Source organism: Rhinichthys klamathensis, unplaced genomic scaffold (assembly GCF_029890125.1).
Source record: "Rhinichthys klamathensis goyatoka isolate OS25496 unplaced genomic scaffold, OSU_Roscu_1.1 h1tg000275l_1, whole genome shotgun sequence".
NCBI lineage: Eukaryota > Metazoa > Chordata > Actinopteri > Cypriniformes > Leuciscidae > Rhinichthys > Rhinichthys klamathensis.
This window is the reverse complement of record NW_026606794.1, coordinates 2460248-2477449: the sequence shown is the minus strand read 5'-3', so window position 1 is coordinate 2477449 and position 17202 is coordinate 2460248. Positions and strand designations below refer to the sequence as shown.

The window sequence follows — 17202 nt, the reverse complement described above, 5'->3', positions numbered from 1 at the left end:
TTCCACTCAATCTATTTTTCTATCCAAGTGTACTGTAACTTGTACATGTGAAGAGAAAAACATATTAAACTGAAATTCATTTGTACAACACCTGCTCTATTGCTTATCTGAGACGTTTCATGGTCAAGACAAAAAGTTACAATTAAAACAAATGTAAGCAGTTGTCAGGCAATTTTTTAACCCACAATCAAACCTTCCTCCTGAACACCATGAACATGTTGAAAGTACACTTTAGACCTCAGCAAAAAAAATTATAACTGCTACATGACTTGTGAAAAAGGATTGCAACATCCAAGCAAAAGAGTGAGCTTAAATCCACCAGTTTTAAGAGTCACAAAGGCTATACTGTATATCTCGTTACATTAACATTTTAGATTCTAATTTATAGATGGAACAGTACAGGATGGTATTGATCAAAAGTGAATTTATATTGGCTTTGCTATGTGACTTTCCTGCTTGTGGACAATTGATTGGGTTCAGTTTAATGTATTTAAGTGCAGTGGTCATAAGAAACCAAAGGCATCTCCATGGCCACAGAAGATGCGGGGAGATTGTGGGGAGATGGGATGGCAAAGGATCTGTCTCAATCAGAGACTGAATATTTGTTTTCATTTATTGTCATCAAAACACTACATTTGCAGCTATCGTATTGTCCATCGGGCTGTTATATCTCCCCTTCCAGGTATTTGAATAAACAGATCTTATTTAACCGCATCTGTGGCCAAAATGCATGGTGCTCCATCTTTTTCCCATATCAACACTCATGCAGACAGACATTAAATGTCAAATGTAAAGAGTAAAACAAAGATTCCCTTTAAATCTGAGGGGTGAGTGCTATAGGTCAGGATACTGTAAAGTGTAAAGGGGGGAAAAAAGTCAGAAAAAGCAAAATCCGAAAAGCTGAAGAGTTTTGTCTTATGGGTTGTTGTGTTAAATTCACACAATGAAGGGCACAATTCACACAATAAATCCTGCTCAGAGAGAGAGAGAGAGAGAGCAAAAGAAAATGGTCCACTTCATGTTACAATCCAGACTCCAGAGGGAAAGTGTACTCCCAGCTGAGGTATAAAATTACCTCTATCAAGTGTGTTGAGACTTTCAGCTTCGAGACAAAGAAGGGAATCTAATTTCCAACTCTTGAAAAAAAAAATACATATAACCCCTATTGTTGCTGCACAAACGCAAATAAACTATCACAGAGATGCATACAAACATAATAACACATTGGCAATGAGTATCTTTTGTCTCAGAGATGTCACTATTACCAAGACACAAAACACCACATGGATTTACTCGATCATTTTCTGAAAGAAATTTTGTAAGAAAAAAAAACATTTGGGACTACTCCCTAAAGGAATAATTCAGACAGAATCTTGCAATTTTGGCTTTAATGTGAACACTTATTGACAGCTAATTGATTCTGCCTGGTCAATTCTAACAACAATGTTACGGAATATACATCTTATAACAAGATTTCAAATCGATATAACTGTAGAAAAAAAACAACTGTAGAAAAAAATGTTAAATAACAAAATAGCTCCACCAAGTGGACATTGCTGATCATTTTTTATTTGTGAAGACATGCCTTCAGAACGTCAGAATTTTGCATGCCATCTCAGCCATAACTGTATGATATACTGTATTGTTGACCTGACAGTATAGCCAGATCATTTTGATAAAATGTGATAAAAAAAATACAATAAAGTCTCAAAAAGTCATTAAACAAATGGACAAATTTAAATGACCTCTAGCTAATAATGAACATTAACATATATGAAATCATTCATCTATTGCAGTTATAAATTGACAAACCACAAACTTAACTTATTCTCAGAAAAAATGTTTAATTCATTTAAAATTTTCACCATTTTTATAAAGACCAGGGCATGTGTTAGGCAACGATGAACATTTAAAATGTCGGTAACACTTCACAATAAGGTTCATTAGTTAACTACATTAGCTAGCATGAACTAATAATGAACTACACTTATACATAATTTATTAATCTTTGTTAATGTTAATTTCAACATTTACTAATACATTATTAAAATCTTGTTAACATTAGTTAATGCACTGAGAACTAACATGAACAAACAATGAACAGCTGTATTTTTATTAACTAAATTAACAAAGATTAACAAATACAGTAACAAATGTACTGCTAAAGTGTTACCAATTTTAAACCTGAAGCTCTCAACTTCGATTAATAGTGAAACGTGCCATTTCTGCACCACTAAACACCCAGAAAAAAATCATGTTTTCACACAAGTCTCAAACACTCCAACTGTCTGCCAATATTTAGCACCATGTGCTATTTGAAGAAAGAAAATAATTTTTGTGTGATTGATCTGTATAAGTTTGATATTGTCATTACTTGGTGTAAAACTGAGGACATGTTAAAAAAAAATACAAATAAAATACAAATAAAAATGCTCAGACGAACAGTTTATGCATTTAATTGATTTTAACTTTAAATGAGGATAATCTTCTCTCTCAAGCATTTAATCATTTCACAAACAAGGTTTAAGACTAGTCCCAGACTAAAATGCATGTTTGAGCTGTTTTAACTGAAAGCAACTTGCACTGGCATATCTTAAAATATGTCAGTGCCATTGTTTTGTCTCAAGATGCACACAAATAATGTTTTTTTTCACCTTCATAAAAACTACTTAAATGCCCTAATTGAACTAAGGCCTAATCCTGGCTTAATCTAAACCATGTCTGTGAAACAGGGCCTTGATGTTTCACTAATATTGAGATCTCATTAATACTTAGTAAATCTTAGTTTACAGTAACAGGAGGCTTGTGCAGTTATAGCAATGCCCTATTTTTCCACTGATCCCCCCAAAAAGGACAATGAACTGTAGCCTACAGAATGAGAATTTGAGACCTGTTATGTACCTGCTATATATCCAATAAATAATATTGATATTAATCAATATTGAATTGAGATCGGAATCGAATCGACTTATGAGTCGAAATCAACTCAAATCGTGAAATGTGCAATATCCAGCAATAAGATAAAAACAGTGTACCAACAGTGAATAAAAACAACAGTGTATGTTGTCAGTAAATAATGACATAATTACTTAACAATTAGTTAATAGTCATGTGCCTCAACAAGTAAAGTCATAACTTAATGATTTGCAAATCATTAGCTAATGCTTAATTAAAGCAGACAACTAGAAGTTGAAGTGCATACATGCACAGCTTTGACTAATTGTGGTAATTAACACATTAATTTACACCATTAGTTAATACAATATTTAATTAAGGAATTAATACATGATGACACGTTTAATTAATAGCAGTTTATGTATTACTTAATCTATTAATCATATAGACTCTTTATTAGTTGCTGATGCAGTAATAATTAATTAATGGTATTCATGAGTCATACATTCACTCGTGATTATCTGTGCATTAGTTAAACATGAATTAACGCTTATTAGTGCACCCGTATTGTAAAGTGTTACCGTTTACTTTCATTGAAGTTATCCATGCAAAAAATATTTTCAAGCTATCATACCTTATCTATAATTGCATACATACCTGATGATAGTTTACTAGGTTAGAAAAGTCGTGCTTTTGTCGCAGAAAGAGTCCAAATAATAAACCCAGTAATAACGGTAGGCTACCAGCTAGAGTCGTTGCCTCGGTTAAATCTCACAGCTTTTATCGACTCGTGTACTTTGCAGTGTGGTGGAATTATGAATAACTTATTGTATGATGCTTATACCTGTGCGGAATTCATGTAATGTGCTGATAAATCCGCATCTTGTGTGGCTGAGCAGGTGATTTCGGGTTAGCATTAGCACTAGCAGGCTATACACACTAGCATGCTAATGGTGCATTCAATTAAAAGATCGTATTTACGATTTACGTATTTACGAAGCCACCACAAACGTCATAAATACGAGTGAGAAGCTCGGTATTTTCTTTAAGTCCCGAGTTTACGATTTGGGGGCGTGAGAAACGTGGGGGTTAGTTATCAGATGTGTCAGGCTGTTTTATTTACAACAAAATAAGCAAATTGTCTCCACAAAATATAATATTATTGAAATATAAAAATATTGAAATATAAAAATATAATATGTAACTATAAAGTTTTAGGCTAAGTGTTTTCATACATTTATTAAAAACATAAAAAAGCAAAACACACCTGATGCACATTCATTGTTCTTCATAAGTAGATTTTAAAAACCTTGATGTATTTTTGTGAAGTTAATTAAGAGAATGGAATTCCCAACTAAATATGAACTTAACAGAAGGACTTAAACGTTATTATCAGCAGGTTTCAAATCAACATATAATAGTCTGATGTAGAATATAATCCAAATCTAAAATATGTGTCTAAAAGGGTTGTAGAACAATCTGTATGATAAAATAGACCCAGCTTCGTTTTTGTAAACAGACAGTAATAAAATCAATGATTTTAATCAATGAATATTTCCGTTTAAAAAATTATTTATGTGTCAACAAGCCATTCTTTCTGCGATTCATTAGTATCTAACTGGGCATTGTTTTGTCAAAAATGTAATTGGCAAATCCATAATAGACCTCATTCCCTCTAAATGTTGATGCCAGATCCAGAGTTAGGCCTATAGTATAAGATAAACAGATTGATAAAAAAAAAAAATCCCTTCCTCTAATACCACATCTACAGGGGTTTAGCTGATCTGCTGCTTTTGATCCTAGTCGCTAGTGAAGGTTTGGCCAAAAACTTTTGGGACTTTGGTTTGGCCCAGTTAACCCCTGCTGGCAGATGCCATAACCACACCGACTGGCTGCATAAACTTTTTATTGAAGGCCATTTAAATGTAGCCATGTATTCTGATTAAATTCTTTTTAAAATATTTTAAAAAAAATATTTACACTGCATGGCATTTTTTAAATAATTTGCTATATGCTATTGGTTATATAACAAGGGATGAATCCTTCAATACACCCCTGCCTATTTTCTGTTTTAATAGGAAAGAAAACTGTGATCATCAAGTAATTTTATGGGGTTTTTAATAATCAGCAAAACATGCAGGAACCACATGATTTCCCCCTGTCATTACAATGAATAAATACAAAAGAAGATTTTAATATCTTAATCTTCTGGCCAGTAATCCAATTAACCTTACAATATGTAATATAATATGTAATACACATAGGCAAGCACCATTTTTAATGAATTGCTTAAAAAATGATTAATTCACATTTCATTTAAAAATTCTGATACTGCAGTAGAAGGTCTTCACTGTGTTCCTTGGCAGTCTGAAAGGGAAAAGATAACAAATGTAAACAAAACAGAAATACTCGATCACAAAACAACAACCTGACTTAAATTTACAAAAGATGACTATGAATGTGACTTTCTTTATATAATTTGTCACAAGCAGAAGAATCCAAATGTAATGTCAAATACATATTCTACTGCAATTTATGGAATATAAGTGTTCTCTAAATGGTAACAAGGCATCTTCAAAGTTCACTTACTAAGATGGTGTTGGTCATTGCCTTCAAGCGGTTCCAGAGGTCTCAGAGACTTTTATCTCCTCCTCTAACTCATCCACGCCTGCCTGAGTCATGAGATCAGAGATGTTCTTCTCCAGGTCATCGATTCGCGTACTCATCTCGTCAAGTATTACAATTAAGACAAAATCGTTTTGGAATAACCTATCATCTCATAATCAAGCTAGGAAGCATGAATCAGGTTTTAACTGTGTATAAAACATAGCTAGTGTATTCCACTCAATTCAGCTACAATCAGGTCTGAGCAATTATTATATGCAAAAGGATATTTCGCCCAATGATCTGGTCTGACATGGTCTGGAACTTGTCCTGCATCTGCTGCAGCAATGTCTGTACCTGAATTGAAGAAAAGAAAAAAGAAAAATGTTAAAGTAAAAACGAAACAAGCAATCAGACTAAACTTGAGCAGTTTCACTCAAATTGTGAATGAACAACTAGCATAAAAGAAATATCTAGAATCGTGTGGGTTTTGCGTGGGCTTCCCACACAGGAGTAAAAACAGCAGTTTAAGGGCATGCTCTCCGCCCACGCGTGGAACTGAAACCATAGTAACAAGGGAAACCTCTCAACATCATCGTGTAACTGTAATAATCACACAAGATACCTGACATTGAAATAAAGAAAGCTTTCATAACCCTCCTGATAATATATTCTATATACAAACTACAGATTGATGAAGAAAGAAAACATTTCCTTTAGGAACTCGTTAGATTGATCTGTCAGTACGAGTTCAAGACACAACGATTAATTAAGTCAGGCAAATCACAACACTTAACACTTTTCAATATGATACACTAATTAAACTATAGCCTACTTTGGCTAGTGGAGTAAGCGTGACTAAATACTAGGCGGCTGTAAAAGTGCACGACCCTGCATTGTAGCTCGGTGAAAATCAAACACTCACCACAACAGTCAGGTCCTGCGATGGTTTAAGGTCCTTCTCTGACATTATCTTCTTCAACAATTATACGTGCCTTTGCGTGTGATCAAGAGCCCTGTCAAGGCAGTACAGTACAGTCTGTGTGAAGCATTCGAGGTGAAAACTGTCGTGGAAGCAATAGCTGATTTCGTTGTTAAGGGGTTTGGTCAGTGAACTAAAATCAATAGAGCGGTTTATGCATTTTCAGCTGCAATAATTTATTTCTTACAGGGGGCGCTCGGTGGCTCAGAAAGACAGAAATAACAATTTTGCATCAAAAACTAAGATTAAAAAGAATAGTATATCACATAAATCTGAGCAGCTGAAATGAATAGTGATTAGTGCTGGCAATATAGTTACAAATAACTTAATAAAACCTTTATAAAACCTTGATTTTCAGCCTTTTGATTATATTTTATAGTAGGTTTCATTAATTCATTTCTTTTACTGTCTATGACGCTGGTAGGTCACATGGCAATGACAATATGGTGAATGTAGCACGTCCAGATTACATTCAAACTATATATATAAAAAAAAAAATTTAGCGGTCATGAAGTAATTATTTATTCAAAATGAGTACCTACTCAAGAGAGTCAGAGCTTTTGGGTTCTCTCGCAAATGTTTTGTGTTCCCCTCTATGGTGTCCCCCCAAGAAACTTAATTCATTTGAAAAACCTTTTGAGCTCTTTGCGAGCGAATAAAACGTTTTTTCTGCGGAATGCAAAAGTTTTCGCGAGGGAACGCAAAGTTTATCTGGGGAACTCAAAACATTTGCGAGAGAACGCAAAAGCATTTACAGATGTTGTTTTCCTCCATTTCATATATTTTTTTCATACACCATGTCCCTTAGTTTAGGGCAGGGGTGGGGAACGTTGGTCCAGGAGGGCCACTGTCCTGCAGAGTTTAGCTCCAACCCTGAAAAAAAAACTCACCTGTTTGTAGCCTTGGTGATCCTGAAGACATTGATTAGCTTGGGTGTGTTTGATTAGGGTTGGAACTAAACTCTGCAGGAGAGTGGCCCTCCAGGACCAACGTCCCCACCCCTGCTTTAGCTTTTCAATAAATTAAGAAGAATATTTATTTATAATTATTAGAACTGTCACTCTTTCCATTTTTAAGTTTAATGGCTCCACAATGATAGCATTTGATACTTTTTATGCTATTTAAGATATTTAAGACTTGTTATGGCCTTTTGACATTATTAAGTTTTAATATTTTATTACCGATATGCCAGCGGTCACCCTGCCAACCCGTACAAGCTATTTCCTAGATTTAAATAATTATATTTACCAGTGACTCCTGTGCAACCACCATTTACATTTACTGTTTACAACAGTAGAAGAAGCGTTCCTTTCTAAGCGCCCTAGCGCCCCCTTTCCATGTAAAATGGTTATTTCATAGCAAACAGCTTCTTAGCCATTCCTCTGGTAAAACGTCATTGGCAACCGACAAGAACAGGAAAGTAAAGCCTGTCTAACGACTGATCTTACTTATTGATTGAAACGTCCACATCTGCATAGAAGGATGATAGTTTATAAATGTATCACTATTAATTTAATCATGTGCACAATGCAAACAAACCATAATATTTGCAACAGATAGACTCAATGTCCCATGAATACAGCGACTAGCGCAATGAATCATGGGTATGTTGTTTATTTGTCATTGCATTCAGTGCAGTCTTTCGGAAAATCTCATTGGTTGAACTACATTCCCCATTAACACTAGAGGGCAAATTTTACATCGCAACGGCAATTTCACCGCAAGGGTTTTTTTGAGTCAGTTGACATCGTCGACTTTGGTGAGGCGCGCCGGAGGCGACACGCACACACGTAATTTTCTTTTGGGAACTTTGGTCTTTTTCCCCCTTCGTCAAAAAGGATTATAGCCCGAACGCAGAGTTTATATTACTAACATTCGTTTGCAAAAAAAAAAAAAAAAAATGCTGGATCCTTGGTTTTATTATTGGTTCTTTTTCACTTGGTGGTCCGTTAGGTAATATAAGCTGGATTATTTTTGCAACGCTACTTGCTGACAAAAAATAAGTTAATTAATCCTTCCAGGGACTCAAGATCCAGAGATATTCCATTGGATCCGTTTGTAAAACGAAGTAAAATCGTCGTACAAGTAATTCTGATGCCCAGCTAACCAGACTATAGCTGGTCAGCCGGGGCTTGCTGCGCCCAAGCCGGGCGAAGATTGACGCTGCTCGGTGTCATCCAACTGAAGAGGATCGAGTTTATTAGGCGACAATGCTTGAAATAATGTCCGAGCACCAAGGTAAGGAAAAATCTTGACTTTGATTTTAAATATTTAAACTTTAACCATGTTGTGATAAGCAACACCCATCAACGATCAGTTTAGCAGAGTCAGCTAACGTTAACAGTTAGCAACTTTAGCAGTTAGCAGCTTTAATACTGTAATAATTTAACATACTCTTTAGTTTATAAGTCTGATTTCTCTAGTAAGCCGGATTCATTGCCAGTCACTTTGTAGTGTATGATCGTGGTTACGTTAATGTAGTAACGTTAGTGAACATTTTACTTGCGCTGACGAGCTGGTTCATGCAGGGATTGACCAAGTTGCTATCTTGTGCAATGGAGTGAAATTAGTCGAGTTGATTGTAGCTAATGTTAGTCGTTAAGCTGTAACTCATATGATTCAAAAGCATTCCTGATGTCCAAGCACTGTTTTCTGTTTAAATTATTTAATTTGCACGTTTCCAAAACCGCAGTTCGCATCGTTGCGCATTTTGTCTTCGCCAAGTAACGTTAACAGTTAAACCAGCTCTGTTTTTACAGTAGTTGCTGCTGTTGATCATTTTTAACCCGGTGCCAGTTGAATGGCTTTTGTTTAATACAAAGTTCAGCGTTTTCTCTGATATTTTTATACCATTTAAGACCAAAAAATGTTGCCTTTTTAATACAGGTCACTGAATTGTGCTTAGCGTTGTAGTATTTCGGTGCCTGACTCTAACCCATTGTTTTGCCGCGGTAAATGTATTGTCGACGGTGTCTGATCTCCTCTTAGCACTTATTGATTTATTTGTTGTAAATACTCCATAATCAACCATATATGATTTTATAAGAGTTTCCACACCGGTGAAGTTGTCTTGAGTTGTTTCGACGTCGAGAATTAAGGCTTAAGCCACATGCTGATGCTGCTGCGTCCTTTTTCCTTTATCGCCGGTTTAGCTTACTGTGTGTCGCTAAATTAGTCTAGTTTTCTCCAGAGTTTAAGTCCCTCAAACCGTGTGGATGTTTGGATGTAAAATGGTGCTTTGAGCACTTGAATTTTACGCCTCGATCAACAGGGTGTAGCGTGGAATAGCGCACAGCTAGCCAGTTAGCTTACCATCGAAAACGCACTTTTTACTAGGTTTGTAGTACCACTGAAAACGGCACAAATCAACTCCGTGCAACGCTCGCTCGGGCAAACCTGTTGTTTAGCCACGAATTAATATTATTCTTTCCCCTTCTTTTTGGTACATAGATTCATTACTGAAGTGCAAAGCAGAGACTCTGGTAAGTCGAACAAGGAAATACAAAATTTCACCCTACAGATGGCAGTGCTTGTCCCAATGCTAATGATTGATGTTCATGTCCAGCCATCAGAGAGAAGAAAGAGGACAGTGGAGGACTTCAACAAGTTTTGCAGTTTTGTTCTTGCATATGCAGGTTACATCCCTTCTCCAAAGGAGGTAAGAATGGAGCATTGTTTCACAATTATGTGTGGTTTTATGTATTGAAGCCCTTGCAAAATCCATGTTACCGAGGAAGACCTCCAAGTGCTGCAACATTTTGACATCCATTTCAGGGCATGGAGCCTGTACTAATGTGCTAGGTAGGGTTGCACCAGCCATTCATAAGTCTAAAGCCATTCATAAGGTAAAACAAGAGCTTGTTGGTGCAATTCAGTAAATCTGTTATTTAATTCCAACCGTTACTACTGGTCTAAGGCTTCTGTAAAGTTTATTTAGTTTATACGTAGAGTTCCTTCAACTAAGTTTATTAGTGCAATGCAAAAATATTTAGTCACTTGATCCTGTAACTTTGTGCCTCCTTGTCAAAACTAGGCTCAGTTGTTGTAACGTGTCCACAGTTGGTGCAACCAGCTCCTTAATTGGTAGAGGTCAACCTATACTTGTTTTTTCAGATGATAACAAAGTTGGAAAATCTAGCAGATAACTGATTAATTGGCTGATAGTTTTTAAAGTCAGGAGTTTAAAAAAGCAGTGCTGAATTTTTATGAAATTAACAATGATGACCTGCAGATTTACCAGGGTACAACCCAGGGGTGTCCTGTCCTGCTCCTGGAAGGCCACACTCCTGCAGAAATTGGATCCAACCCTAATTAAACACATCTGCACCAAGGTAATTAAGGTCTTCAGGATTACTATAATCTTCTGGGCAGGTGTTTTGGGACAAGTTGGAGCTAAACTCTGCAGGATGTTGGCCCTCCAGGATCCGGATTGGACACTCCTGGTTTAACCTGTACTGTCAATGTACAATTTCCTTTGAATGTCCTCTTAAACTTTTGACTGGTCTTTTGAACCTGTATTTCTAGATGTCAGTGATGGCTTTGGTGTTTTAATACCAAAAATCATCCGATCCATCCAGATTGAGATTTGTGTGCCTGTTTCTGTCGGCAGGAAAGGCCATGGTCGGCAGCATCCTCCAGTTCTCCAAATAACTCTGGTGCTTCAGGAGAAGGCAGTGTTTTAGGTGGAGCGAGTTCTAACATGGCTCCCAGCTGGAGTCACGGCACGTCGGACTTGCACACCATCCACACCTTCGTTCGTAAGGCTCGTGCCAATAAGAGCAACAAGAGTATGCGGCGGCTCTCATCTGACAGTGCCCTGATGGACAAAATGCGTTTAAAAGACTCTTTCTATGAGGACCAAGTGGCCAGCAAAGCTGAACGCAAAAAGGACAAGAAGCTGAAGCGTCTCTCTCTAGGTTCAGGCGCTGGCAGTAGCAGTAGCAGTGGTGGCGAGAAACGTGCAAGGATCAAGCGCAGTAAAAACCCCAAACAGTCCAAAGCCCTTAAGAAGCTTAAGAGCTCGGCCCACAGCGAGTCAGACTCTGACAATGGTCTCGGCCATGGAGAGGAGCATTCGGACCCGGGAGCAATGACTGAGCGCAGACTACAGGCACAGGTGAAAGAGGAGAAGGAGGAGGCCACCCAAGAGGCAGATATGAGCTCCAGTGAAGGCGAGACTTGGATAGCGGATGAAGACATAATGGTGGAGTCAGGTTAGTTTATTAGGGATAGAGGAAGATTTAGATCAATCGTTTGTGTGTATGTATGTATGGTTGTGTGTGTATATAAATAAAAAAATATATATATATTAGTGTATATACACACACACACATATATAATTTTTTTTTTTATGTGTAGGACTTAGTTTTTCTTTTGTTTTTTATATATATATTTTATTTATTTTATATATCTTTTCCTTACAGGGGACGATTCGTGGGATTTAATCACCTGTTACTGCGGTAAACCCTTTGCAGGACGGCCCATGATTGAATGTAGTCAGTGCAGCGTGTGGGTGCACCTCTCTTGCGCCAAAATTAAGAAGTCTAATGTGCCTGACATATTTAATTGCCACAAATGCAGAGACTCTCGGCGGTCAAGTCAGAAAAAAGACACTTAGATGAGGGTGTTCATTCCCTCCAAGCTCTGAATGTTCCCGGTTCTCCAGTTTTTGTATCCGACACCATTTTCAGTTTCAAAATTCTTTTGTTCTTTTTTTTTCTACTTCCTTTGCATTTCTAGTTTTGGCAACTAGTTACCCATTACGGTTTGCAGTCAGAGGTCTCGAATACAGATGGAGAAATCATGTTTGAATTAATCTCTTACCTCCTGAGTTGGTATTTGACCATGAGTAGTGTGAATTCTGTTTGGCTCAAATGTGACGGCTTGTTTGTAAGCTATTTGTAAACTATCCTTTTGTCACATCAAATTGACATTTGTTTGAAATGATTGGCTTGCATATCGGGGAATTGGCACTATTTTCCTTTGTGGGAAAAGTTAGAGGGCACCGTTTCCACCCTACAGTTTCCACAAATGTATACTATATTGGTTGTATTAATACTACAATTTAAAAGAGACTACTTAAAATTAAATAAAACTATTCAAATTACAGGAAAATGTTGTCATGAATTTGCCAAAGATATGATATGAGAGATTGTTGACACCACTGCTATTAGAAAATTCATTATTTCTTAGTGAACTGTCCAGTTGATCATTTTTTGTTTAATTTGGATAAATGGCTTTTTTTGAAGAATAGTAGATGTGTTGTGTTAGTCTGAATGCCTTTTCCTGTTGGTGATCATACACCTTTTTAATTGCTGTTTGTCACACCCAAATGAACTTCAGTCAGCTAGCTATATTAGATCAAATATAAAGAGCTATATGAGTCATTTAAGCAGGGAATCCTTTCAGTTGCAATTATTGATATATCAAACATTAATTTCTTCTAACTCTACTGGTAATGTACAGTATGTTAACCCATGTACTTTGTCAAAGAATCTATCAGAACTGTTCAGTCTTTAATCACTTGCACAACATAGTGTTATTTTTTTCAATGTGTTAAAGAGATTTTTGGAAGATTTCAGTTTAAGATGTGAAGGCTAGATTTAGGAGCTTTGCTGAAGCTGTCCTCGAATGGAATGGTTGTAATTGTTTTCAGGAATTGTTTGGGGGTTTTAAACTCTGAGAACTGGTGAAGATTACTCATTTATGCTAAGAGCTCTTTCATTTGAATTAGTTTGGAGACTATTGTTTGGATTTTTTTTGTTTGTTTGTGAAGCAAGGGGGACTGGAAATCCCCATAAACCGAACATCTCTTGCTTAATGTTTCAGTCTGTAAATAGCACAGATTTTGAGAAGTGTACATATGTGAAAGTGAAGAGAAAAGCAAAGCAAAAGGTATATTTTTTGCATCTGATATCGTTTTCTTTAACTACCTGAAGAAATAAAACTTTTCTTTATTGGGCTTTGAATGTCTTATTTTCCTAATCTAGCTTATTTTAATTCACAGAGACATGATGCATTTTAACATGAGTTGAAAGAACATTAGACAAGACTAAGTAGTTTATCCATGAAGGTTTTATTTTGCAGCAACACCAGTACAGTGTCTGTCAGTTTGCACCCCACTAGAGGGAGCTGATAAGCTAATATTCATAAAACATAAATACAAATAAATAAGTCACAGTTCATAAACCTGAGATGCAATGACTTAATAGAAACCAAAAAAGAACTAAATCTACACAACATAATAAATTGTCATTTGTAACGATATATGTAATTGTCAGCTTGATCACTTTGCGTCATACTCCTTAAAATCACCAGGTTCCTCCTAAGGGGGAAAAAATATTTTAACATTGATAGGATATGCAGTTTTTACTTCAAATGTATGCAGCCAAGCCACCATGGTTTTCTCTTGTCTGAAAATACCTTTCTTTTCCAAGTAGACAAGTGGGAACTGCCAATGGGGTCCAGAGGAACAGTGATCCTCCTCCTAATGGGAAAACAAATGTAGAAAAAGTGTGAATTTGGGCTTAACATCATAGAATAGCTGCTACGGAGAACTAAGAGTTCCAAAAAAAAAAACTTATTAATTTTGAAAACAATTTACAAATTGTAAAATAAATAGAGATTGAAAATAATTAAATTATATATATATAAAAATAACAAAATGATTTCAAAATGTTATATTTAATAGAATAAATACTTAAAATAACTGCGTTAAGATTCCAACTGACCTCTTATCCTTGTTTTTGCGGCGGTTGCTGTTTGCCGGTTGCACGTTGATATGTTCCAAAGGGGAAAAGAAGGCAGGAGACTTAGCCGGATTGGGATCCCAGTCCCGAGTCATTTCACCTTCATTTCCTGGGAACAAGTCTGCCAGATCAGAAAGCTCATAGATGTGTGGTGACATCTCCTGATCCGACCTGTGATTGCTCTGCAGGAAATTAGATGCATTTTTAATATATCTGATATATTTTAAAATGCGTCTATTTCAATGCTGTATTAAAAGACATCAGAACTGTATATAAATGTGTATTCTGTTGAGAAGAGGATAAATGAAGCGTATAAGTAATGTGATATTTACTCTTTTCATTCGCAGTCTGTCTGGTATCAGGAAAGCATAAAGCTCGTCCATCAAGAAGTAGACAACCAGAATAAGTAGCAAACACCTGGAGCACATCATCTGAGGGTACAACATCACACCAAATATTACATTGAGGAAAAATGTTTAAAATATTTGCTTTAACGATAAACTGTTCACAGTGAACACATCAGCTGATTGGATTAGGACAAAATTCAGAATCTAATAAAAGTATATTGTGTTTCTGATATTTACCTTCTTGGTGAATTCGTCTGTCCTTTAGAAGGTTCTTCAGGGGTTGTTTGACAATCCTGCTCTGTCCTGTCTTGCCTGTGTGTATGTTGCCTTGCCGTCCTCTTTGTCAAGGGCATGTGTGTTTTGGGTATTTGTAGACCTGAAGCTGGGGTGGGTTTATATAGGATGACCAGGAGATGGATAAAGGGAGTCGGTGTGTCTAGCATGACTTCACCCACCCTCCAAAAAGATTAGAACATGATAAAAGCATCATTTTGGTTGGTTGTTAAAATGTTCTATAGTTCAAACTCAGGTTAACAAGTTGACAAGACAATATCTACTTCGAGGGCACCCAGAGAATATTATAAGACACTTAAAAGTCAGTATTTCATAATGACATGTTTGGGATATTCTTATGTTTCGTAGTATGAACAATACATAAACTATTGATTCAAAATGTACATACATATTTACATATTGCCTTGAAAGGTGTGTAAGGCTTTAATTTAGCTATATTGTGTTAACTCCTAATTAAACAATTCTGTAAGTAAATGTGACAATGTGATTTCTGCACTGATTTTCACATTCTGATTGACAAAGAAAACGTTTAAAAGGGTTCTGTCAGGCACTTCACATTACCTTTTAGAGGTTCCAATCATGGCATAAGTTTTTGGATTTCATTTTAATTAATTAATTAATTAATTAATTAATAAATAGAGTTTTGATTAAATTCTTTATTTTAATAAAATTTTATGAAGTAGCTAATAAAAATACTTCAAAAAATAAATTTCAATAATCAATAGAACCATTAAACATCCAGCATTATTCACTCATTTAACACATTTCTCCATTGAACCTATTGGGCATAAAGGGTTCTTCAAAATTGAGTCAAGAACTGTAGTGTAGGGTTTAATGTTATGACCAAAAACTGACAAATGGCTGATATTAAAAATCTACCATATATTCTTGAAATAAATTAAACATTAAAAATGAAAATTAATGATATGTGAATTTAGGCAAAGTGGACATTCATTTTGAGATTTTCCAAAGATTAAATTTAACACTGTTATTAATTAGTGTTTTTAAAGAATTTTATTAGTAATTTTAAAATGTCATACATTTTATAATTGAATTTTTTTAAGAGTGTCAAACGAGTAAATGTAATCCAAAGGTACAAATGTGAGAAACTAACATATACAGTTAAACTTGTCAACCGATATAAAATGAATCTCTAATATCTGCTAATAATGGTTATGGTTATGGTTCTGATATTATGCATCTCTAGTAATTTTATGAGACAACATGCAACCCTGTGCATTTTAGCTAGTTGACATTCATACAAAATCAAAGTCATTTGGAGACTCTGTGTGTGGCCTGTTCAGGTATCAGAGAATCTTGTCTCGCCCAATTTCAGTTTCAAAACACTGGATTCTCATCCACGTACACCGGTCTCTGTCTCATTAGGGATGGTCGTAGTATTAACAGAGGAAACACACACACACAGAAGCAAGTAGAAAAAAAAGGAGGAAAGGCCTCTGTGGATGGCCTACCAGCAGTCTGACACGTTTTCTCTTTTCCTCTTTTCCCTCCCTATCCTAATTATCGCTATTTCGGGCAACTGGGGCCACCAGACATAGACTAGCTGTTGACAGACAACCCATGGTGAAAATAAACTACCTTTACTAAACGGGGCCTCTGCAATCCGCCAAGATGTCTGTCAACAGAGACTGGGAACAAATTGTTGCCACTGATTACTCTAATTAGTGTAAAATGAGTGTGTGTGCTCATTTTTGACAATCCCGCCTTCTCGTTTCTCCCCTATAAGTACCTAGAGTTCCAAATTTAGAACAATGAAATTCTAAAGAGTCCAGTGCCAGCACCAATATAAGCGTTTTTGTCAAAATTATTTGCAGAATCAATACCTTTTTTTTTTACTATGTATGTTATTTTAGGCTGCGTATTTTCATTATATATAACATTTATTGTAGACGGAGTAACGTTTTGGAAAAACGTTCAGATGATAGAATGGGTGGTTCATTTTCAGCACTTCATTTGGTTATTCAGTAAAATCTTGAGTAATATGCAGAGTGCATATTGCACTACTCTGATTTCATCCAAGGTATGGATCAGTTTTTTCTACAGTACTGCTCACTACATTTGCAATTCATTAAATTGAAAATATATTTGTCTACTGGTTTACAGCCTGCTCTCAGCTTTGTCTTATGGATGTTGAGTAGGTGAAAAGTGCATGCTCGTTTTTTCTTTTTCTTTTAGTGACTACTGTGTGTACATGCAGTCTACTAGTTATTACAAAACAAAATGCAGAACATTAAACCAAACATTCAATTTAAACCACAGACATGACAGGGCATAACAGATAGAAACTAAATTGTTAATCTCTGTGGAAAAT

The 17202-nt window shown here is 35.9% G+C and overlaps 2 protein-coding genes across 2 annotated transcripts; one reads left to right on the top strand and one right to left on the bottom strand.

The window, feature by feature from the left end:
- Positions 1-4996: 4996 nt before the first annotated feature.
- Positions 4997-6622, bottom strand: hsbp1a (heat shock factor binding protein 1a). The gene is made up of 4 exons (XM_056268564.1): positions 6425-6622; positions 5785-5856; positions 5485-5624; positions 4997-5262 (listed from the first exon to the last, which is right to left on the bottom strand). Exons 1-3 carry the CDS (start codon positions 6467-6469, stop codon positions 5508-5510), a joined length of 234 nt encoding a protein of 77 aa, XP_056124539.1. The 5' UTR covers positions 6470-6622; the 3' UTR covers positions 4997-5262; positions 5485-5507.
- Positions 6623-8236: 1614 nt separating this feature from the next.
- On the top strand, positions 8237-12622 carry phf23b (PHD finger protein 23b). Its single transcript, XM_056268585.1, has 5 exons — positions 8237-8719; positions 9932-9963; positions 10047-10139; positions 11091-11694; positions 11905-12622. The coding sequence occupies exons 1-5, from the start codon at positions 8692-8694 to the stop codon at positions 12096-12098; spliced, it is 951 nt and encodes a 316-aa protein (XP_056124560.1). The 5' UTR covers positions 8237-8691; the 3' UTR covers positions 12099-12622.
- The last annotated feature ends 4580 nt before the right edge of the window (positions 12623-17202 follow it).

Coding starts and splice junctions, on each gene's coding strand:
- hsbp1a (XM_056268564.1), bottom strand. CDS start 6,469: ATGTCAGAGAAGGACCTTAAACCATCGCAGGACCTGACTGTTGTG. Junction 5,857..6,424: donor CGCAGGACCTGACTGTTGTG/GTGAGTGTTTGA, acceptor TCTTCAATTCAG/GTACAGACATTGCTGCAGCA. Junction 5,625..5,784: donor AGATCATTGGGCGAAATATC/CTTTTGCATATA, acceptor GTAATACTTGAC/GAGATGAGTACGCGAATCGA.
- phf23b (XM_056268585.1), top strand. CDS start 8,692: ATGCTTGAAATAATGTCCGAGCACCAAG. Junction 8,720..9,931: donor AATAATGTCCGAGCACCAAG/GTAAGGAAAAAT, acceptor TTTGGTACATAG/ATTCATTACTGAAGTGCAAA. Junction 11,695..11,904: donor AGACATAATGGTGGAGTCAG/GTTAGTTTATTA, acceptor TTTTCCTTACAG/GGGACGATTCGTGGGATTTA.